Raw genomic sequence first — 22181 nt, forward strand, 5'->3', positions numbered from 1 at the left:
AATCTGTAGCTCTGATTCAACCCCTAGCCCAAGAACGTCCACATGCTGCAGGTGGGGCCCTAAAAAAGAAAAATAAATAAATAAATGAGATTGTTTTCTTACTGAGAGTTCACTGCTAGGGTATAGAGATACGATGGATTTCTGCATTTTTTGGGGTGGGGTGGGGCCATGTTCGTGGCACATACCTGGGCCAGGGACGAAACCCACACCACAGCAGCGGCCCAAGTTGCTGCAGTGATAATGCTGGATCCTTAAACCACTTCACAAAAGAGTACATGCACACATTCTGTACAGATTTTTGTGTCCTACAACTTTATCAAATTCACTGATGAGCTCTGGCAGTTTTCTGGTGGCATCATTAGGATTTTCTATGTATATAGTATTATGTCGCCGGCAAATAGTGACAGTTTTACTTCTTCCAATCCAGATTCCTTTTATTTCTCTTTCTTCTCTGACTGCTATGGCTAGAACTTCCAAATAACTAGAACTATGCTGAATAACAAAGGTGAGAGTGGGCATTCTTGTCTTGTTCCTGATCTTAGAGGAAATTCTTTGAGCTTTTCACCGTTGGGTATTATGTTAGCTGTGGCTTTATCATGAATGGCTTTTGTTATGATATGTTCCCTCTATACCCAATTTGTGCACAGTTTCTATCATAAATAGATGCTGAATTTTGCCCAAAAGTTTTTCTGCATGTATTGAAAAGGCCATATGGTTTTTATTCTTGAATCTGTTAATGTGATATACTGCACTGACTGACTCAGTTCAAGAATACTGGACCCATTCTTGCACCCTGGGGATAAATCCTACTTGATCATGGTATATGATTCTTTTAATGTATTGTCGGGTTTGGTTTGCTAATATTTTGTTGAGGATTTTTGAATCTATATTCATCAGTGATACTGGCCTTTAGTTTTTCCTTTCTTGTGTGTTACCTTTGTCTGGTTTTGGTATCAGGGTGATGCTTGTCTCACAGAATGAGTTTGGTATCATTCCCTCTTCTGCAATTTTCTGGAATAATTTGAGAAGGATAGGTATTAACTCTTCTCTACATGTTTGACAGAATTCACCTGTGAAGCTACCTGGTCCTGGACTTTTGTTCACTGGGAGTCCCCCCCACCCCTTTGGCTGCACCTATGGCATCCAGAAGTTCCAAGGCCAGAGATGGAACCTGTGCCATAGCAGTAACCAGAAACACACCAGTAACAATACTGGATCGTTAACCGCTGAGCCACATGGGAAAGCCTTTTGGGAGTTTTAAAATCAGTGTCAAGTTCAGTACTTGTGATTGGTCTTTTTCATATTTTCTATTTTATCCTAGTTTGATCTTGGGAGACTGTACCTTTCTAAGAATGTGTCAGTTTCTTCTAGATGGTCCATTTAACTGGCATATAATTGCTGTAGTAGTCTCTTATGATCCTTTGTATTTCTGCAGTGTCAGCTGTAACTTTTTCATTTCTAATTTTACTGATCTCCTGTCTTTTCTTTCCTTTTTTTTTTTTGTCTTTTTAGGGCCATACCACAGCATATGGAGGTTCCCAGGCTAGGGGTCCGACTGGAGCTGTTGCTGCCAGCCCATGCCAGAGTCACAGCAATGCCAGATCCGAGCTGCATCTGCGACCTACACCACAGCTCACGGCAATGCCGGATACTTAACCCACTGAGCGAGGCCAGGGATCAAATCCACAACCTCATGATTCTTAGTTGGATTCAGATTCGTTTCTGCTGAGCCATGACAGGAACTCTTCTCTTCTTTCTTGATGAGTTTGGCTAAAAGGCTTATCAATTTTACCTTTTCAAAGAATCATTTTTTTTTTGTCTTTTTGTCCTTTTAGGGCCCTACCCGCTGCATATGGAGGTTCCCAGGCTAGGGGTCTAATTGGAGCTGTAGCCACCGGTCTACACCAGATCTGAGCCACATCTGCGACCTACACCACAGCTCATGGCAAACCCAGATCCTTAACCCACTGAGCGAGGCCAGGGATCGAACCCGCAACCTCATGGTTCCTAACCAGATTTGTTTCCCATGCATCACAATGGGAACTCCAAAGAATCATCTTTTAATTTCACTGATCTTTTCCATTATTTTCTTCAACTCTCTCATTTATCTCTGCTCTGATATTTATGGTTTCTTTCCTTTTACTAACTTTGGGTTTTCTTTGCTCTTCTTTCTCTAGTTGCTTTAGGTGTAAGGTTAGGTTGTTTGAGATTTTTCTTGTTTCCTGAGGTAAGATTGTATTGCTATCAACTTTGATCTTAGCAATACAATCTAAGGGGGAAGTCATGATCTATTTTAAAATCATCAGTGTCCTATACTTGAAGGAATCTTGTCTTTTTCATTGCTGATGCATGATTTGCTCTACTACTAGCCAATGCAATTAGACAAGACAAATGCACCAAGAATAAGAATTGGAATGGAGGAGATACGATTGCAATAGAGGTCATTGACTTCTGAGAAACTTAAGAAAATTAACAACTTATTGTAATGACATTATTTTAGCACACACAAAAAGTAAAATGTGTTATGTGGGTAAATAAAAATAAGCCATTTTTGTAAATAATTTGTTCCATAATTTATTCTCTAAGAAATAGCAACATGGGTACTAAAAAAATCAAAGACATAATCAAAGTTTTGTTATGTGTGATTTTAATCAAGTGCAACATACTGACTAGCCTCTAAAATATAAAAATCAGAGTCCACAGAATTGTATGTTTTCTTACCGTCCAAGAAAACACTGCCACAGAGGACGATTCTGTGTTGCCAAATCAGAATCTTTAGAACCAAACAATTTGGCTAGAAGTCGAACAACAGCTAATCGCTCTTCTCCATCATTGCTCTAAGGAAAAAAAGAAAATTAAGCCCAAGGATTTATTCATCAGATTACTAAAAATAACATGAAACGTTCCTGAGAAGCTACAATTTCATATTTCTGTTTATAATGAGAGAAACTTAAAAATATCATATTCTCTCACTTATAATGCAGAAGCTGATATGATTCTACATTAGATCACCTTGGAGTTCCCGTAGTGGTGCAGTGGAAACGAATCTGACTAGGAACCATGAGGTTGCAGGTTCGATCCCTGGCCTCGCTCAGTGGGTTAAGGATCTGGCATTGCCACGAACTATGGCATAGGTGACATATGTGGCTCGGATCTGGTGTTTTTGTGGCTATGGTGAAGGCCAGTGGCTTCAGCTCTGACCAGACCCTTAGCCTGGGAACCTCCATATGCTGCTGGTGTAGCCCTAAAAGACCAAAAAAAAAAAAAAAAAAGAAAAGACCACCTGGTTCTTTGCTCTTATTTCATACCCTTCCAAGTGTTAATTTACACCTACTTCACCACTTGCTTGCAATCTATACAGATGTAGAAATATGTAGAAATTCTAACATTCTCTATGAGTCCTGGAAAAAATTCTGTGAAGGGAACAGCTACAAAGAATTCGTGCTCTAATTCTATAATTTGAGCTGCAACACAAACCCAGTATCAATTAAGTTTTTTTTTTGTCTTTCTGCCTTTTCTAGGGCCACTCCCGCTGCATATGGAGGTTCCCAGGCCAGGGGTCTAATTGGAGCTGTAGCCACTGGCCTACGCCAGAGCCACAGCAATGTGGGATCCGAGCTGTGTCTGCAACCTACAACACAGCTCATGGCAACGCCGGACCCTTAACCCACTGAAGCAAGGCCAGGGATCGAACCCGCAACCTCATGGTTCCTAGTCGGATTCGTTAACCACTTCGCCACCACGGGAACTCCTCAATTAAGGTTTTGATATGTGAAGTTTTAATCAAGGATCCCCTAACGACTGGAGAACATGACACTGAAGAAAATCATGATTTAGGAAAACTCATTTTAATAGAAGAGCATGAATCTTACTTAAGAGGACCTAAAAGGCCAGATAAATGGAACACTACATAAAAGGAAAACTTAGAAGTTTCCACTGTGGTGTAGCAGAAATGAATCCGACTAGTATCTGTGAGGATGCCAGTTCGGTCCTTGGCCTCGCTCAGTGGGTGGGGGATCTGGTACTGCCATGAGCTACAGTGTAGGTCACAGATGAGGCTCAGATCCCTCATTGCTATGGCTGTGGTGCAGGCCAGCAGTTGTAGCTCTGATTTGACCCTAGCCTGGGAACTTCCATATGCCATGGGTGCTGCCCTAAAAAGAAAAAAAAAGTATTAAAACATTTTTGGTTTTGTACCCTTAAAGCATACCTATGAAAATACCAAATCATATCAGTGAAGAAGAGCAGGTACAAGATAAAGGAGTAATTGAAGGAGTTCCCACTACAGGCCAGTGGGTTAATGATCCAGTGTTGCTGCAGCTCTGGCTTGGTTTCAATCCCTGACCCAGGAACTTCCATATGCCACAGGGGAAAAAGACACACAAACACACACACACACACACACACACACACACACACACACACACACACAAGGGTAACTGAAGACTGTGGCTGTGGTAAAATGAAAAGCTCATAACCCATTGAAGAGATGTTACTACTACTCAGTTCCAGCCATTCTGTACCATGTAGAAATAAGGGCCCAATGGTGCCAAATCATCTGATTTTTTTTTTTAAAAAAAGAAGAAATTGCATATATCTAGATTTTTAAACAAAATCTGCTTTTAAAATTTACTCACCTATTCAATGTTAGCAACTTTTTTTCCCCCTCAAGTCTTTTTTCTTCATGACCAGTGTGGCATATGGAAGTTCCTGGGGCTAGGGGTTGAGTCAGAGCTGCAGCTGCTGGCCTTGGCCATAGCTACCGGCATTTGCCACATCTACAGCAATGCTGGATCTGAGCCCCACCTGCAACCTATGCAGCAGCTTGAGGTAATGCCGGATCATTAACCCACTAAGTGAGGCCAGGAATCGAACCTGCAGCCTCATGGACACTCTGGATTCTCAATCTGCTGAGCCACAATGGGAATGCCACAACTTTTTTAAAAATAGAAAATTCTTTGTATGATACTTTTAAAATAAAATTTATCAAATGAAATCTTTTGGGGGGCTGGATTCAGCTCTTAGCAACCTGATATAGGTCAATGAATCTATAGAAGAATGAGGTATGCACAATAAATGTAGATTAACTTCCTCCTATTTAATTCCACGAATGGAAATCCTAAAGTCCAGTTTCTGATTCCTTCCCATCATCTATACGGCAGTCTTATTTAAGGATTAAGGAGGCTTGACTTTCAGACTTTATGAGTACATTAGGAGAAAATGCCTTAAACCTAGAAATAATGTGATATGGAACCTTCTCTAGGCTATTATTGAAATAAACTCAGTATTAAAAAACAAAACAAAAACTTGTTCTCTATATAACATTTTTCACACAATAGTCTCTTAGAAGCTTAGTAAAAAAATGCCTTTTATACCATAAACAACAAATACTTGCATTAGCATTGCTATATGGACAATTCAATTCTTAACTATCTATACCTATTTTAAGATCTGAAATCAGAGTTCTAACTCCAAAGATGTTTTAACTGGGCAAAATAATTCATTTCAAAAGTAAAAAATTTTAATGTTGGTACTAATTATAATACAATGTGTTTAAGGATCAAATAAAATATTGGATATTAAAAAACCTTTCAAGAGTTCCCGTTGTGCCTCGGTGGGTTAGGAACCCAACATAGTCTCCTTGAGGATGCAGGTTTGATCCTGGGCCTCATTCAGTGGGTTAAAGATCTGGCATTGCTGCAAGGTGCAGTTTAGGTCTCTGATGTGGCTCAGATCCGGTATTGCCATGCCTGTGGTGTACACCTGCAGGTGCAGCTCTGATTTGACCCCCAGTCTGGGAATTTCCACATGCCACGGGTATGGCTGTAAAAAGAAAAACCAAAAAAAAAAAAAATCATCTATATAATAATACATACCACTTAATACCAACATGCATTATAAATTTCTGAGATAATACCATTTTTACTATCTATTTTTGTGTCACTATTATCAGACATATAACAACTAGGTAAGTTATAATTTTGTAATGTCAATTCTCCTATCACTGAGATGAAAGACACTGCTTTATTCAAATGATTAAAAAATGTATACCTCAACTAAATAAGATAAACTGAACTCACATTTTATTCTTTCACAGTTAGACAGAAACAATGTGATACATATTATTCTCTTAAATGTTAAAGGGCTTAAACATTAGTCAGTCCTACCTTCAGTTTGAATTCAAGCTGTGGCATGACAGATAATAATAAATGAGGATCTATAGCAAAAAGTTCCTGAATCAGATCAAATACATGTTCTGACAAATCACTTACTGACGATCTTCCCAGCACCAGGACTTGATTGAAAAACTACAGGAGTTAAAAACAGAATATTCATTCCATTAAAAAACTTGAATAGGTTTTTTATAAATGTTTTAAAATAATATATAACTAGGCATTCCATATACAAGTGAAGGGGATGAAAAAGAACAGATGTTTCAATAACTAATATACATGAAAAGACAGTCACCCAAACAGAAGAAATAAACCTCCAAATACCAAATTATGACTATTTCAGGAAAAAGATAAAAAATAATTGAGTTGTTAGCCTTCTTTCAAATTAAAATGACAATTTTAGGAATGTTAATTTTCATTAAAACAAAACAGTTTAAACAGTTTATATAACTCATTATAGAGAAATTTCCTTATAGCAGAGAAAAATTTAAAAGTCTCAATCTTTTGGATTTTAATTTAGGTCTAATTTCTCCATTAGTTTAGTAATAAAAAGCACTTAAAGGTGATAGGGGAGTTCCCTTCATGGCTCAGTGGCTAACCCAACTAGTATCCATGAGGATATGAGTTCAAGCCCTGGCCTCACTCAGTGGGTTAAGGATCTAGTGTTGCTGTGAGCTATGGTGTGGGTCTCAGACACGGCTCTGATCCTGAGTTGCTACGGCTGTGGTGTAGGCCAGCAGCTGTAGCTCCAATTTGACCCCTAGCCTGGGAACTTCCATATGCCTCAGCTGCGGCCCTAAAAAAGTAAAAAGATTAAAAAAAAAAGGTGGCAGCTAAGCTTTAAAAAAAAAAAAAAATACTGAGAAAGTAAAAAATATTTTGACTCAGAGGACAAAGACAAGGAAAAGGTAATGGTGCAAACGCTGATAATGTCAAATAATTCTAGGAAGAAGAAACAGAGACAAATTACAAGTTACTTCCACTCTGCCAACACATATATGCTTAGAATAGTAAATGTAAAAATGCTAAAGCGGCAGCTGTATCCAACTGATATGGGCACATATTTTTGGTAATATCATCAAATGAATTATTTCTTTTTCTTTTTTTTCTTTGGTCTTTAGGGCTGCGGCATATGGAAGTTCCTAGGCTAGGGGTCAAAGAGAAGCTGCAGTTGCCAGCCTACACCACAGCCACAGCCACAGGGGATCCAAGCTGTGTAATCTACACTACAGCTCATGTCAATGCTGGATCCTTAACCTACTGAACGAGGCCAGGGACTGAACCTGCATCCTCACAGATACCAGCTGGTTTCTTAAACTGCTGAACCACAGTGGGAACTCCTGAAGAGAGATAATCTTCAATGTATACTCTGTTGTACTCCTCGAGAAAAATTTTTTTACCATGTTTAAGCATTAATTTAGTAACATAAATAATACTAATAATTCATACTATTTACATTAATGTACTCTCACTTGGGGTTTTCTATGCAGAAAATAATTCAACAATAGATAAATGCTACATTCACAAAGATAGTTACTAAAAGAAAACATTGAAAAAATCTAAATGCAATGCAATAGGGAAATGATCAGGTAAATTATATGTGAATTTAAAGAAACATATATAGTCATTCATATCATAAATAAAACAATGTCAAAACATGGAAATATATATATATAAATGAAGACAATTCCAAATTTTATATAGAGTATATGAAAAAATAGGTATGAATATGAGGAAATGTTCAACAGTGAAACTGTTGAAGTAGTAGATGGAGTTCCATTGTGGCTCAGTGAGTTAAGGACCTGACGTTATCTCCATGAGGATATGCGTTTGATCCCTGGCCTTGCTGGGTGGGTTAAGGATCTGGTGTTGCCAGTGCAGGCTGGCAACTGCAGGTCTGATTCAACCCCATATGCCACAGTGCAGCCTTAAAAAAAAAAATTGTAAATATTTCCTTTTTTCCAAATTACTTTATTGATTTTTTTTTTAGTAAAGGGAAAATATTGCAGTAGAGTTAAAAATATATATTTTTACTGTGTAACAAGTACTTAAGAGGGAAAAACAAAAAGGTTTAGAAGTATGGCCTATGGACATGAAGAAGAAAAATATACAGACACCAAGAGGCACAGATAAAGATGATGGACGGAAGTGAAAGAGATCAGCATATCCAAGAGATAAAAAGATAAATACAAAGGCAGCAGAAGAAATGTTGGGAATTATAGACAAGTTTTTATTAACTAACAGTCTTCATTTTATGCAAGTTAAAAATGATGTCAATAGCTTACAAAGTTATGCTCCCTTTGGTCATACTTAAACATATCTGTCCTTCTATATATTTCTTCTAAATAGATAAAACCATTTACAGGCTAAACAAGTCTTTACGTGAATGGTACAGTACAATGGATTAAGAACTACAGAATTATGGGATAAAATAGGCAAAAATACATACATTAGCAATGCATGCCTCAATAGTCTGGACTGTCCTTTTCAACAGGACTTTTGCGAGGTCGAAGGACTGTTTATTTAAGTTCTGAAACATAATAAAAAATACGCAAAGTTACAAATGAATTAGTGAATTTATGAGATAACACCATTACAGCACCAAAGTTTTCAAATCCACAAAATATGAAGCAAAAAAATAGAACCGAAGCCCATTCAAAGTTCTAGCCAATATCCTCTAGACAAGTGGTCCTAAATGTAACAGTTGTAAACAGCACAACCATGAATTAAAAACTAAAATACATTAGATAATTAGTCAAACGCCCAACCCTATATTGTTTAGTTTTAGTAAACTCAAAATCAACCTAGGACTTTTGGGTTTTGTTAACCAATTTGTACTGGCAATTACACCCATGTATCCTAAAAAAATACAGAGACACACACGCACAAACACATCTTTCTAACCCACTACCTTCAGTATTTCACTGTCTAATCAACACGTATTCTGAGCAAGAGTAGACCTAGAAAGTTTTTCAAATAAAATCCTTAATTATATTTTTGAAATGCTAAATACTATGTTCATTCCTCAAGATTTGCAATGCGTGGTAACAAAAGGTCTGAGGAAGGAGTTCCCATTGCGGCTCAACAGGTTAAGAATGCAACATCGTGTCTTTGAGGATGTGGGTTTCATCTCTGGTCTCACTCAGAGGGTTAAGGATCTGGTGTTGCCACAAGGTGCAGTATAGGTTGCAGATATGGCTCATATTCAGTGTTGCTGTGGCTGTAGCACTGGCCTGCGGCTGCAGCTCCAATTTGACCCCTAGTCCGGTAACTTCCATATGCTGTAGGTGCAGCTGTAAAGAAAGAAAAAAGGAGAAAAAAAAGTCCAAAGAAGACTATAGAAAAGGCATGTATCTAGTCACTTAAGATGGAGCATGATAATGTGAGAAAAGGGAATATATATGTGTATGTGTGATTGGGTCACCTTGCTATACAGTAGAAAATTGACAGAACACTGTAAACCAGAAAAAAAAATCATTAAAAAAAAAAAAAAGAAACAGCCAGAAAAAAAAGAAAGAAAAGACATACATTTAATTTTTAAAACCTTAATTGAAAATGAAATTCTTGTTTTAAGGAGTACTGATTAACATATCTACACTTTGCAGTTTCAGACTAAACTGAGATTTGTTCACCATCGTCTTGCACCTATCCCAAAAAAGGCAAGGATACTCTATACTCTAGGTTAGTAGTCAGCAAACTTTTATGCCAAGAGCCAGATGGTAAATATTTTAGGCTTTATTATCCATATGGCCACTGCGGCAACTACACAACTATGGCTGTTGCAGCAGGAAAGAAGCCACAGACAAAATGAAAACAAATGAGCATGGATGTGTTCAAATAAAACTTTATTTACATAAACAGGCAGTGGGCCAGATTTGGTCTACAAGCTGTAGCTTTCTGACACTTGCTCCAGTTTTTATTCCATTGGCAAGAGGGTAAGATTAACTCAAAATTAAGGCAACCTTGGAGGAAAGAAATAGGTAAGGGAGATTAAGAGATACAAACTTCCACCTGCAAATATGAAATGAAACGTACTTAGTCATTAACTAAGTAGTATCTTTATGCTGATAATACTATAACTAGACTTAGGTGATCATTTTTAAATGTATAGAAATACTGTGTAACAGGAACTAACACAGTGTTATATAGGTCAATTACACTTTGAAATAAACAAACTCATTAAAAAAGAGATCAGATTTGTAGTTGGGGGGGTTGGATGAAGACAGTCAAAAGGTAATTCCAGTTATGAAATAAATTAAGTACTATCAATGTAATGGACAATATGATAAATATAATTAGCAGTGCTGTATGTTATATATGAAACTTATTGATAGTAAATCCTAAGATTTACCTCATGCACAGCAAATTTTTTTTCTATTTAAAAATTTTTTCTATGAGAGATATTCACTAAACTCACTGTGATAAATCATTTCATAATGTACTTTAAGTCAAATCATTATGCTGTATACCTTAAAATTTATTCAGTGCTGTATGTCATTTATATCTAAATAATAATAGAAGGAAAAAATAAAAGCAACCTTTCCATTTCCTGAAAAGGCATATTTCTTACTCATTAAACATACCTCTAGAATATGAACACCAAATATACTATCTATTCCTTATAAAGTTTTTTCCTCATATTTTGCCTGACACATACTCCTCTTCTGCCATACTTTCAAAATTTTGACTAATTACAGACTTATTTGATTTTATATATATATATATATATATATTGCTTTTTAGGACCACACCCACAGCATACAGAAGTTCCCAGGTTAGAGGTCCATTTGGAGCTACAGCTGCTAGCCTATGCCACAGCCAGAGCAACGTGGGATCCAAGCCGTGTCTGTGACATACACCATAGCTCACGGCAATGCCAGATCCCCAACACACTGAGCAAGGCCAGGGATAGAACCCACATCCTCATGGATACTAGCTGGATTCATTTCCACTGTGCCACAATGGGAACTCCTCATCTGAATTTTAAAATATGCAAATAATGTATAGACAGGAGAAGAATTATATTGATTGTATCTTATTGTGAATAAGTATACTTGTTCATTTTATATCTGATAAACAATTAGAGGAAAAGAACAGGAGGGTAAATAAATATCAATAGTGGGACAGGCCTAAGTTCACCCCGGTGGTGAAGCTGCTGGGGAGCAAAGTCCTTCAGTTTCTTAGGAGGAGCTAGCAGAGAGAAACAGAGAAAAGAAATGGAGAGGAATATACAGCTCTGAATCATCCTTTCCCCTTCAACATTAACCACATAGGTTCTCACTTCTGCCCAAATCTTTTCCTCAAAGTGCGAGAAGAAAAATGTGGGACATGGGTTTTAAGAAGAAACCCAAATTCCTATGTTCTAATCTATGTCATAAAGGAGGAAATACATTTTCCAAAACAAACAAGCAATTAACCAAGACAGCACTCTAATCCCCTGTAATTCCCAGATTAGATATTGTCAATTTGAAACATTTTTAGTTTTCCAGAAAACAGGCAGCACTTAACTGAATGAAAATCTTCCACAATATAATATGTTAATCAATATAGTCTTCTAAAAACAACAATAGCTATAAGACTGATGTATTTTATCTGGGGCTGGAGAATGACAGTGAGAATGATTATATGTGATTGCAAATGTTGAAAAACAATTATTTTTCATACTTGTAGTACTACTATTAAATATATTAACCTTTCTTCATAGTATACAGACCTTATGTGCAGGAATGAGGTTAATAAGAATGGAGTCCAATAATTCTTGAGTAACTCCATCACCTTCCATGATGATAGAACTCATCAAGTCTAGCATGTGCATTTGTACCTTCTTATTGTGGCTATTGCTTAAAAAAAAAAGAAGAAAAAAAAAGAAGAAAAAATTAGGCTTACAAAAGAAAATTTAAACTTCCTAGTTTAAAACAATGATCTCAAACATAAAAGGATTGTCACTTGAGGGAACCATGCCAATAACAAAGAAATTTTGGCTGCTCTTATATTTACCTTCTCCCTCTATTGACTGTTACAAAAGCTATTAAGGCTTTGTTGCAAAGTATTTTGCAAAAACAAAAAGTTTTTAAACTGAGTTAAGTCCTAACACAATTAGGATTCAAAGAGTGAATTAAATTCAACTGAACAAAAACGTCAACCTCAAAGAAAGGACATCTTTGCTTACTTTTAAAAGGTGATAAAATGTTAAGTAAGGAAACAAAAAATGTACAAAATAATGAAGGTAGACAATTTTTCATCCTTTCTGATCTTAATTATTCCTTCAAATGATATAAAACACACAAAAAAGTCTGAGTCAATACAAGTAATTTTTCCTATATATCATTACTACCTAAAGTTTAAGTTCAACAACACTGAAAATCAAAAGTCTGACACAAAATGCTCACCAGAACTTATGACTAGAAGGTTCTAAAAATGTCATCCTGCTATCTCTCAAAGAATTTCAAACAAACAAATGAAAACTGAGGTATAAAGCCAAGGCTCTGTTTCAGTCTTGCTTCCTTAGCCAGTGAAGAGTCAACTGTAGGCCTCCCTCAATAAATATGTCTACTGCTGATACAACTTCTGTAAAAAGACTACCTACAAAATTTTTATCAGCTAGTAGAACATCTAGGCTTCTTTCCCTCTGACTGCATTTTAACTAAAAACTTATCTATTTTCACATTTATTAGAATACACAATACACATCACATTTGCAAAGACAAATCAAGAGAATTGATATAACTTAGTTGTACTGCTACAGACAGGGAAGTTGGAATTAAAAGATTTTATTATCATTTATGTATCTCTTACACATAATTTAAAAAATTAACCTTAAATAATGTATAATACACTTGATGTGCACTTCTGGCAAAATCAAAAGATGAAAAATTTAAGTTGGTGGAAAATTGTCACACCTTTAGATACAGAGTTTTGTACAACTTTTAGAAAGACACTGCTTTTGCATACCCTCTCTCAAATATCTTGTTTACTAAAGACCAGACTGCAAGATCAATTATGTAATGGGGTATGTGTGCGGCAGTGGATAAAGAATAGAGATATTCAGCTTGATGCAAAAAAAAAAAAAAAAAGACAGTATTTAGCTCCCAGATCCATAAATACTTGATAGGAGAGAAACGAAGGAAAGAGAAATAAAAACAGACTTAAAAATTATTTGCAAAAGTTCCAGCCATGCTGCAATAATAGGGACAGGATTTACCTTCCTACATGAAACAACTAAAAAACTGGACAAAATATAAGAAACAACAATTTTCAGATATTAAACACTACATACACGCTGCTGAGAGAAGGGAACAATTTTCCTAATTTACTCTTCCTGTTTGGTAAAGTTTCCAGGCTTCAGTGTGGAAAGAGAAAATCCTAGCAGAGTCTAATGGTTTTCCTGAGTCTGAGGAGGTTTTCAAGGCAGAATACCAGAGGGAAGAGAGCTACTCAGAAAGCAAGCTCATAGAGGGTACTTCCTTAGTCTTCAGGTACTAAGGAATCAGCACATGCACAAGAGGAAAGACACTACCCGAAAGGAGTAGAGGGAATAATCCCTGAATTCACACAAATCTTACAATATGCATGTTTTCCAGCTCAAGTGGAAAATCTCATAATTCACAGGGCATTTGGAGAGTAATCAGAAGCTCTATATGCCCCAGTAACAAGAAACAGAAAGGAAACTTCACTATGGTACATCATAATTGGATAGTTTAAAACCAGTAATTCAGAGAAAATCTTAAGCGGGTAGAGAAAAAGAAGATACATTATATACAGACGAAAAAAGATAAAAAATGACAAAAACTTATCATTAGAAACAATGCAAGCCAGAAAACGATGGGGGAACATCTTTTGAAGTACTGAAAGAGGGGAAAAAAAGGAAAAAAAGTCTTTTAACCTAAAATTCATACCAGGAAAATAGATTTCAAAAATGAAGGTGGAATAAAGACTTTTTCAGAAATAAAAACTGAAAGAATTCTATCAGCAGTAGACCTGAACTATAGGAAATGTTAAAGAAAGTCCTTCAGACTAAAGTCAAATAATACTAGATGGAAATATGAAAATATGCAAAGAACACCAGATATATGTTAAATGTGTCAGTAAATACAAATCGATTAATCCCTCTCCCAAAAGGCAAGTCCTTTGTTGATACCTCATTGTGAATTCTTTTAATTAGATAATTAGGTCAACAATAAACTTAGATCTTTAGATTCAGGAAATAAAAATATTAGTAGCATCAAAGAAAGGTATATGTATGTGTAAGTAATAAAGGAAACAAGTCTAACTGCAGAGACAGAAGTGGACTTAAGCAGAAGTCAAGGTCACAAAATGAGCAGAAAGACAATTTTGGGAGTTTGTTATTCCATTTTGTTGGTGATTTTAATATTTTAAAAAAGTTGTAAAAATGTGACAGAATGCAAACCATTTCCATAAAGTGTGTTCTCATCTCTTATGCAGATGCCTTTAAAATGTTGCTCCTCCCAACAGATATGGAGTTTATTTGAATCTGAGCTTACCCACTTGCCTTGCTTGGCCAATGAAATGCAGGTAAACAAGAACGAGCAGAGGTTTTAAGAAGTGCTCGTGTGGGTCAGTGTGCCCTTTCTCCCTTTCTTGCCACATGTGAAACCCAGTCAGCATTTGAAGAGGCCTGGGCTAACCTGATGGATGATTAGAGTGACAAAGACCCAGATGTCCTATTATCATCTGGCCAACTGCCAGATGTCCTGCTAACTGACTACACATACAGGAACATGTCCAGCCCAGACAAAAAGAACTGCCAAGCAGAATCGCAAGCTAAATAAAATGGCAGTTGTTTTAAACTACTAAGTTACAGGCTATCTTGTTATGCAGCAAAAGCTAACTAACACAAAAGTGAAATTTATATATTTTATCATTTATTTAAGGGCCTTCAGTTAGTTGCCAAAGAAAGTCTTTTGTCATTTAATCTCTTTATAAGTTTCTATCATTAGACCAGGTTGGTCTATTCTAGGTTCTTCTAGGTTAAGTTCTATTCCTACTATTCCATCTAAGGAAAAGAAAAACATGATACAGCATTCATAAAAAATGTAGAGGAGTTCCCATTGTGGCACAGCAGAAATGAATCCGACTAGTAACCACGAGGTTGTGGGTTCAATCCCTGGCCTTGCTCGGTGGGTTAAGGATCCGGCATTGCTGTGACCTGTGGTGTAGGCAGCAGACATGGCTCAGATCTGGCATTGCTAGGCCGGCAGCTGTACCCCTTATTTGACCACTAGCCTGGGAAACTCCATATGCCACGGGTGTGGCCCTTAAAAAAAAAATCTCTAGAAATATGCTGTCCAATATGGAAGCCATCATCCAACAGCAATTTGACTACTGAACATTAAGTCTGGATACAGCCAAATGCTGAAATAATAATGCTTTTGGATATAGTGAAATAAAGTATATTACTTAAGTAAATTTCATTTGTTTTTTAGTTTTTTAATTTAGCTTTTAGAAAACAAAATATATATGTCGCTATATATTTTAATGCTACAGAATACATCTCATAACAATGCTTGATTTACTACACACAAGTGTGCGTGTGTGCGTGCGCACACACACACACAATAAAACACTGGACTGAAATCTTTCTGGGCTCTCCTGTTCAGCAATTTTTCCTTGGGCAAGCCACCACACCCAGCCTCTGTACATGAATTTCCCTATTTCTATAAGGAAAGAGCGATGCTTACATTTTTTTTAAGCTCTACAACAAGAAGATATCAAAGTCTGTGTGCTTAAATCACTGAACTATTATTACGCCTCTCAGTACTCACTAATATACTTATGATACCTATAATTTCCACCTTATAATTTGGTACTTCATTATATAAGGTCTCATATAATTTGCTTTACAAGAGTCATGCTATACAACTGATACCATAATTTAAAAAGGCAGTATAAGGTCAAAGACAGCTTTCAGACAACAGAATTTTTATTTTCCTTCTTATGTCTTCTAAGGAAAACATTTTCTTTTAACTAAAAGATCTTGGTGTACATGCATAGTACATGATGTTTGAATATGCACAGCAAGAAAAAGAGACAAACAAATGCTTAATAAAAAACTTACTTGATCACTGAGAAGAGAGTCCTAAAAAGCTGAATAAAAATTTCATTGCAATCTTCCAATTCAAAGCAGATGTTATATGATTTAACCCAAGCTAAATTCTTAAATAAATAAATAAATAAAATTATTTACACATACATAGGATAGTTACACAAAAGCAAACTCATTAATACAATTTAATTTTTAAATTATAAATTTATATTAAAGCTCATAAAGCCCCAGCATATAAAATTACAATTGTTTAAGTAATCATGAATTCTGACCTTTAAAAAGGCATTAACCTTCTCTAAAGAAAAAATACTAACCTGTCAGAGCTTGGTAAGACATATACACATATAAAATATAAGGACCAATGAAAATTAATTCCACTTAATCTCTTTGGGGATTATTAGAAAAGACCAAAAATGAAAGATGAAAACAAAGTTTCAAATAATACAACAGTTTTACCAGTGGAATATGCTGGATCTTTTCAGGAGATGAGGAGCAAAAACAAGACCGTAAATGACATTTTCTTAAGTGGGCTTTGTATAAAACAAACAAAAAGATTCATTTTACATTATAAAGTCACTATAAAGAATTTTCTACTACATGAAACAGTGTGATGTTTATTAAATAAAATAGTTTTACCTCTAATAAATAAAAGTATCTATTAAACTGAGGGCTCTTTGTATCCTCCAAACCTTTTAATTGTCGGGTAATAAACAAAAATATGTCCTGTATAAAAAAAAAAGACTATATTAGTTTAGAAACAAATACTTAGCCTTTCACAATACACTAACAGTCTGTATATATATATATATGCTCCACTATAAACAACAATAAAAGAAAATTCTTTTAACAAAATATTAGTATTTCAGTTAGTATTCACTTGAGTAGCCACTATTACTATTCAAAATATCTAGAAAAGAGCAAGTCATTTAAATCTGCATTCTTTAGAAGCAAAAATAAAGACTATTACTGCCACAAATCTTTAGGCTTCTCATTTTGAGAGAACCATATGTTCTATATCTTGCTGCCTTTTCTGCTAGTATACAACCTATACTTTATTCACTATGTTCATCTTACATCACGGCAATTATCTCCAGTGCAAGGATCTGGATATGAAGAATGAGTCTTCCATCACAATTTCCTACATGTAAATAGTAATTTTCAGTACCTAGTTTTGAATTTGATACGTGACTACAAAATTGTGTGGGGAAAAAAAAAAGCAATAATAGACTGCTCAAGGATTGTACTTTTCACAATAGGGCTCCATTTCTTAATATCTCCCTTTAGAAGTTTTAACCTCAAATAGTATCGATATGGAATAAACTGATTTAGGTGCTATGTAAAAGAAAGCAGTCCAAAGGATTAAAATTTGTCAAGAACAAAAGTATTCAAAACAAAGTCAGCTCAAGAGACCAGCTCAAAAGAGGAGTTCCTTAAACATTAAAAAAAAAAAAAAAAAAAAAAAGGCAGAACCATCAAGATGAACACAGTTTTTTTTTTTTTTTTGGCAGGTAAAATATCTTGTAGGGGAAATAGTCATCTGAATGTGTAAACTCTGTTATATAGTTGTTTAAAAAAAATTCATCCACCATCCCTTCAATTTAGCCATTTGGGCTTTGAGATGGGTTATCCTAAAGGTTAGATATGAGTGGATAAGGACTAGTTTTGATCTGTACCTTTTAATGTCTTTTAAAAATACCAGTCATTTTGGTGGATACCCAAAGGAATACTAACTGAACGAATAATTACTTCATTTTATGACGAGATGATTAAAATGAAACCTAGGTTCCTAAGGGTGATAAGCTAAACTATAAAAGTAAACCAATTTCGTAAAATTGTATTTACCTTAAGTTTATCATGGGAAGTATATGGAGCTTCTGGGGCATAGATTCGAAAGATGTCAGCCAAACAACATGCTACAAGGAGACGCACATCTTTATTGGGATTCCTGAGAAAAAATTCAGACGCTAGATGCAAGGCTAGTGGGAGATACTGCTGTTTTTCATCTTCTGAGTCCTGATCCATATCCATAAAAGTTTTTACTACCATCTGCAAAAATGTACATAAGAAAAATATAATCAACTCCTGATATTCAGAAACCAGTTGGTATATATAGACATATTTTTGCCTTTGTCTTTTTAGGGCTGCACCTGAGGCATATGGGGCTATCGAATCAGAGCTGCAGCTGCTGGCCTACACCACAGCCACAACAAAGCCAAAACCTTAACCCACTGAGCAAGGCCAGGATCGATCCTACATCCTCATGCACACTATGGTAGGTTCTTAACCCACTGAGCCACAATGGGAACTCCGGATATGCTAATTTTATTTATTTATTTAATCATTTCCATTACCAACACAAACAAGCAACCAGTTGCTATCAGGATTCACAATGAATTTTTATAAATCTTCATTTAAGAATCTGAGCAAAGATCACAAGCATTGGCAGGTATCAACTTCTGGATTATTCATAATGCATTATCTGCATTTACGAAGAACTTAATACTCTTATTATTTTACGTCTAGCCCAGGTAAAAAATTAGTAGCTTCACTGCATAACCAAATCATTTGATAGCTTGCAACATCATCAATTATGTTCTTTCGGGGGGGGGGGGGTTGCACCCATTATATATGGAAGTTTCCAGACTAGTGGTCTAATCAGAGCTACAGCTGCTGGCCTATGCAACAGCCACAGAAATGCCAGATTGGAGCTGTGCCTGTGAACTACACCACAACTTGCAAACTACACCACAACTTGCAACAACACTGGATCATTAACCCACCAAGCAAGGCCAGGGATCCAACCTGCGTTCTCATGGATACTAGTCAGATTCGTTTTTGCTGAGCCACGAGGGGAACTCTGGCAAACATTTTTTTTTTTTTGTCTTTTTAGCTATTTCTTGGGCCGCTCCCGTGGCATATGGAGGTTCCCAGGCTAGGGGTCAAATCGGAGCTGCAGCCACTGGCCTACGCCAGAGCCAGAGCAACACGGGACCCGAGCCGCGTCTGCAACCTATACCACAGCTCACGGCAACGCCGGATCGTTAACCCACTGAGTAAGGGCAGGGACCGAACCCGCAACCTCATGGTTCCTAGTCAGATTCGTTAACCACTGCGCCACGACGGGAACTCCCATTTTTTTTTTTTTTTTAAAGAAAATTAAAACTCATGAAATGGAGTTCCCATTGCGGCTCAGAGGGTTAAAAACCTGACATAGTGTCCTGTGATGATGCAGGTTTGACCCCTAGTCTCACTCAGTGGGTTAAGGATCTGGCATTGTCACAAGCTGTGGCATAGGTTGCAGATGCAGTTAGGATCCGGCTTTGCCATGGCTGTGGCATAGGCCTGCAGGTGCAGTTCTGATTCAACCCCTAGCCCAGGAACTTCCATATGCCACAGGGGTAGCCGTAAAAAGAAAAAAGAAAAAAAAAATCATGACGTGCCTTTTTAACATCTACTTGGCTAATATATATTATACACATTTAAAAATATGACCCATATGTCTCTATTATTCTGGCAATAAAGTCATCAGTTCTAGACAATTTATAATTTGTTTCCTAGAAATTAATTTAGAATTTTTAAGTAAATGTATTCCTAAACAGAGGTCTACAGCAGGGGTTACAACTCTAGGGGAGGGTCATGGAAATAACGATTGGGAAGAAATGGAGAACACTGTGCCCCACCCAAAGACAGAGGTGGCTTCAGCTAATTATCGCTTGGTGAGAATATAGATCAAGTATTGTGAAATCATTCGGTTGATCAGGACACAATAAATTTTTAAGTGAAATCATCTAACCTGAGAATTTCAGCAACTCCAAAAAATTCAAGCTGTTGTAAGATAAGCAAAACATGTCTACGTGGTTCTGAAGTCAACAATTTGCAAATTGTCAGAAATATTTCAAAGGAAAAATGTCAGCACAATAATTTATATGGGAAAAGAACTTAGAATACCTGTGTGTGTATGTATAATTAAATCACTTTGTTGTAAAGCAGAAATTATCACAACACTGTAAATTAACTATACCTTGATAAAATTTAAAAAAGGAAAAAAAAGTCAGCACGGCCATCTTGTCGGTGGACAAATTATTCTGAAAGCTGTTTCCCTACTTATTTTGTACTTAGTTTTTTTAAATAGGTAGAAAAAATTATGAAGAAAATATCCAATAAACTGAATATCATTAAAATCCAGAGTCTTCAAAATGTTAATGAAGATTTTAGAGCACATACTCCTCAACCATACCAAAGAAAATACCATTAAATTAAAAATTTTTTACAATGAATGTCAGATATCTTTTCTATATTTATTGGGATGACAACATGATTTTCCTGATTTATGCCAGTCTTAATATGTTGAAATAAATTGATTTTCAAATATTAAACCAAATTTGTACTCCTGGAATAACTGGACATGGTGGTCATTGCAGGTCAGTGTTGTATGTATTTTTTTTTTCCTTCTATTTTTGGTTTGTTTTTGTGTATCTAGATCTGCTTTGCTAATATTTTATTGTTCATTAAGGCTCTTGGTCTGTAGATTTCTTGTATGTTTTGTTTTTGTATCAAGATAATACTGGCTTTATTAAGTGGACTGGAAGTGTTCAGTCTTTCTGTTTTCTGAGTTTGTGTAGGAATAGTATGATTTTTTTCATTAAGGGTTTAACAGACTTCATCAATAAAGTCATCTGGGTATTTGCGGGGAAGTTTTTAGGTACAAATCTACTTTCTTTTTTTTTGTTTGTTTTTTTGTTTTTTTGGGGGGGGCATTTCTTGGGCCACTCCCGCGGCACATGGAGGTTCCCAGGCTAGGGGTCGAATCGGAGCTGTAGCCACCAGCCTATGCCAGAGGCACAGCAACGCAGGATCCAAGCCGCGTCTGCAACCTACACCACAGCTCACGGCAACGCCGGATCATTAACCCACTGAGCAAGGGCAGGGACTGAACCCGCAACCTCATGGTTCCTAGTCGGATTCGTTAACCACTGCGCCACCACGGGAACTCCAAATCTACTTTCTAAAATTAGTATAAGGCGGGAGTTCCTTTAATGGCTCAGCAATTACCAAAACCGACTAGGATCCATGAGGATGCGGGTTCAATCCCTGGCCTTGCTCAGTGGGTTAAGGATCTGGTGTTGCTGTGGCATAGGCAGGTAGCTCTGATTAGACCCCCTAGCCTGGAACTTCCACGTGCCATGGGTACGGCCCTACAAAGAAAAAAAAAAATTAGTATAAGGCTATCAGGTTTTCTATTTCATCTTAAGTCAATCTTGCTAATTTGCATTTTTTCCAGATATACATGTTTCATTTAGCATACTGACTGAGAGACAGGATTAAGATGGCGGAATAGAAGTACTGGAGCTCAACTTCTCTCCTAAAAACAACAAAATTCACAACTAAAGACTGAGCAACCTCCACCCAAATGGACCGGAAATCTTAAAAAAAGATATCCTACTCCAGAAGAAAAAGAGGAGGCCACATCAAGAGGTACGAGGGGCGATTTTGCGATATAAGCAACCCCATACCTCCAGGGCGGGAAGCTCCACAAACTGAAAACTAACTGGTTCACAGAGACTCACCTAGAGGAATGAGAATTCTGAGCCCCACATCAAAGCCTCACGCGCAGGGACCAGGCACTGGGAGAAAGAGCCCCTGGAGCATCTGTCATTGAAGGCCAGTGGGGCTTGTGTGCAGGAGCTCCATGGGACTGGGGGAAAAGGAGACCCCATTCTTAAAAGGCACACACTAACTTTCATGTGCACTGGGTCCCAGGGCAGAGTGAGGTCTCCATCGGAATCTGGGTCAGACCTGACTGCAGTTCTTGGAGGACATCCTGGGAAAACAGGGGTGAATGTGGCTTGTTGTGAGGGAAGGACATTGAAGGCAAAGCTCTTGGGAATATTCAGCAGCTGCCTTTCTCTGGAGGGGGCCCTTTTGGGAAAATCTGGCCTCACCCA

At 36.8% G+C, this 22181-nt stretch overlaps 1 protein-coding gene across 4 annotated transcripts in view; it reads right to left on the reverse strand.

The window, feature by feature from the left end:
• The window catches only part of PDS5A (PDS5 cohesin associated factor A), a 147751-nt gene that overhangs the window by 84288 nt on the left and 41282 nt on the right, over positions 1–22181 (reverse strand). For all 4 annotated transcript variants that reach the window (XM_047751682.1, XM_047751685.1, XM_047751683.1 and 1 more), the window contains exons 3-9: positions 18079–18282; positions 16873–16959; positions 16249–16346; positions 11887–12013; positions 8623–8703; positions 6168–6308; positions 2722–2837 (exon numbers count right to left, since the gene is read on the reverse strand). In XM_047751682.1, the coding sequence (XP_047607638.1) occupies positions 2722–2837; positions 6168–6308; positions 8623–8703; positions 11887–12013; positions 16249–16346; positions 16873–16959; positions 18079–18282 (854 nt within the window). The remainder of the gene's footprint in view (positions 1–2721; positions 2838–6167; positions 6309–8622; positions 8704–11886; positions 12014–16248; positions 16347–16872; positions 16960–18078; positions 18283–22181) is intronic.

Source organism: Phacochoerus africanus, chromosome 10 (genome assembly GCF_016906955.1).
Source record: "Phacochoerus africanus isolate WHEZ1 chromosome 10, ROS_Pafr_v1, whole genome shotgun sequence".
Classification (NCBI taxonomy): domain Eukaryota; kingdom Metazoa; phylum Chordata; class Mammalia; order Artiodactyla; family Suidae; genus Phacochoerus; species Phacochoerus africanus.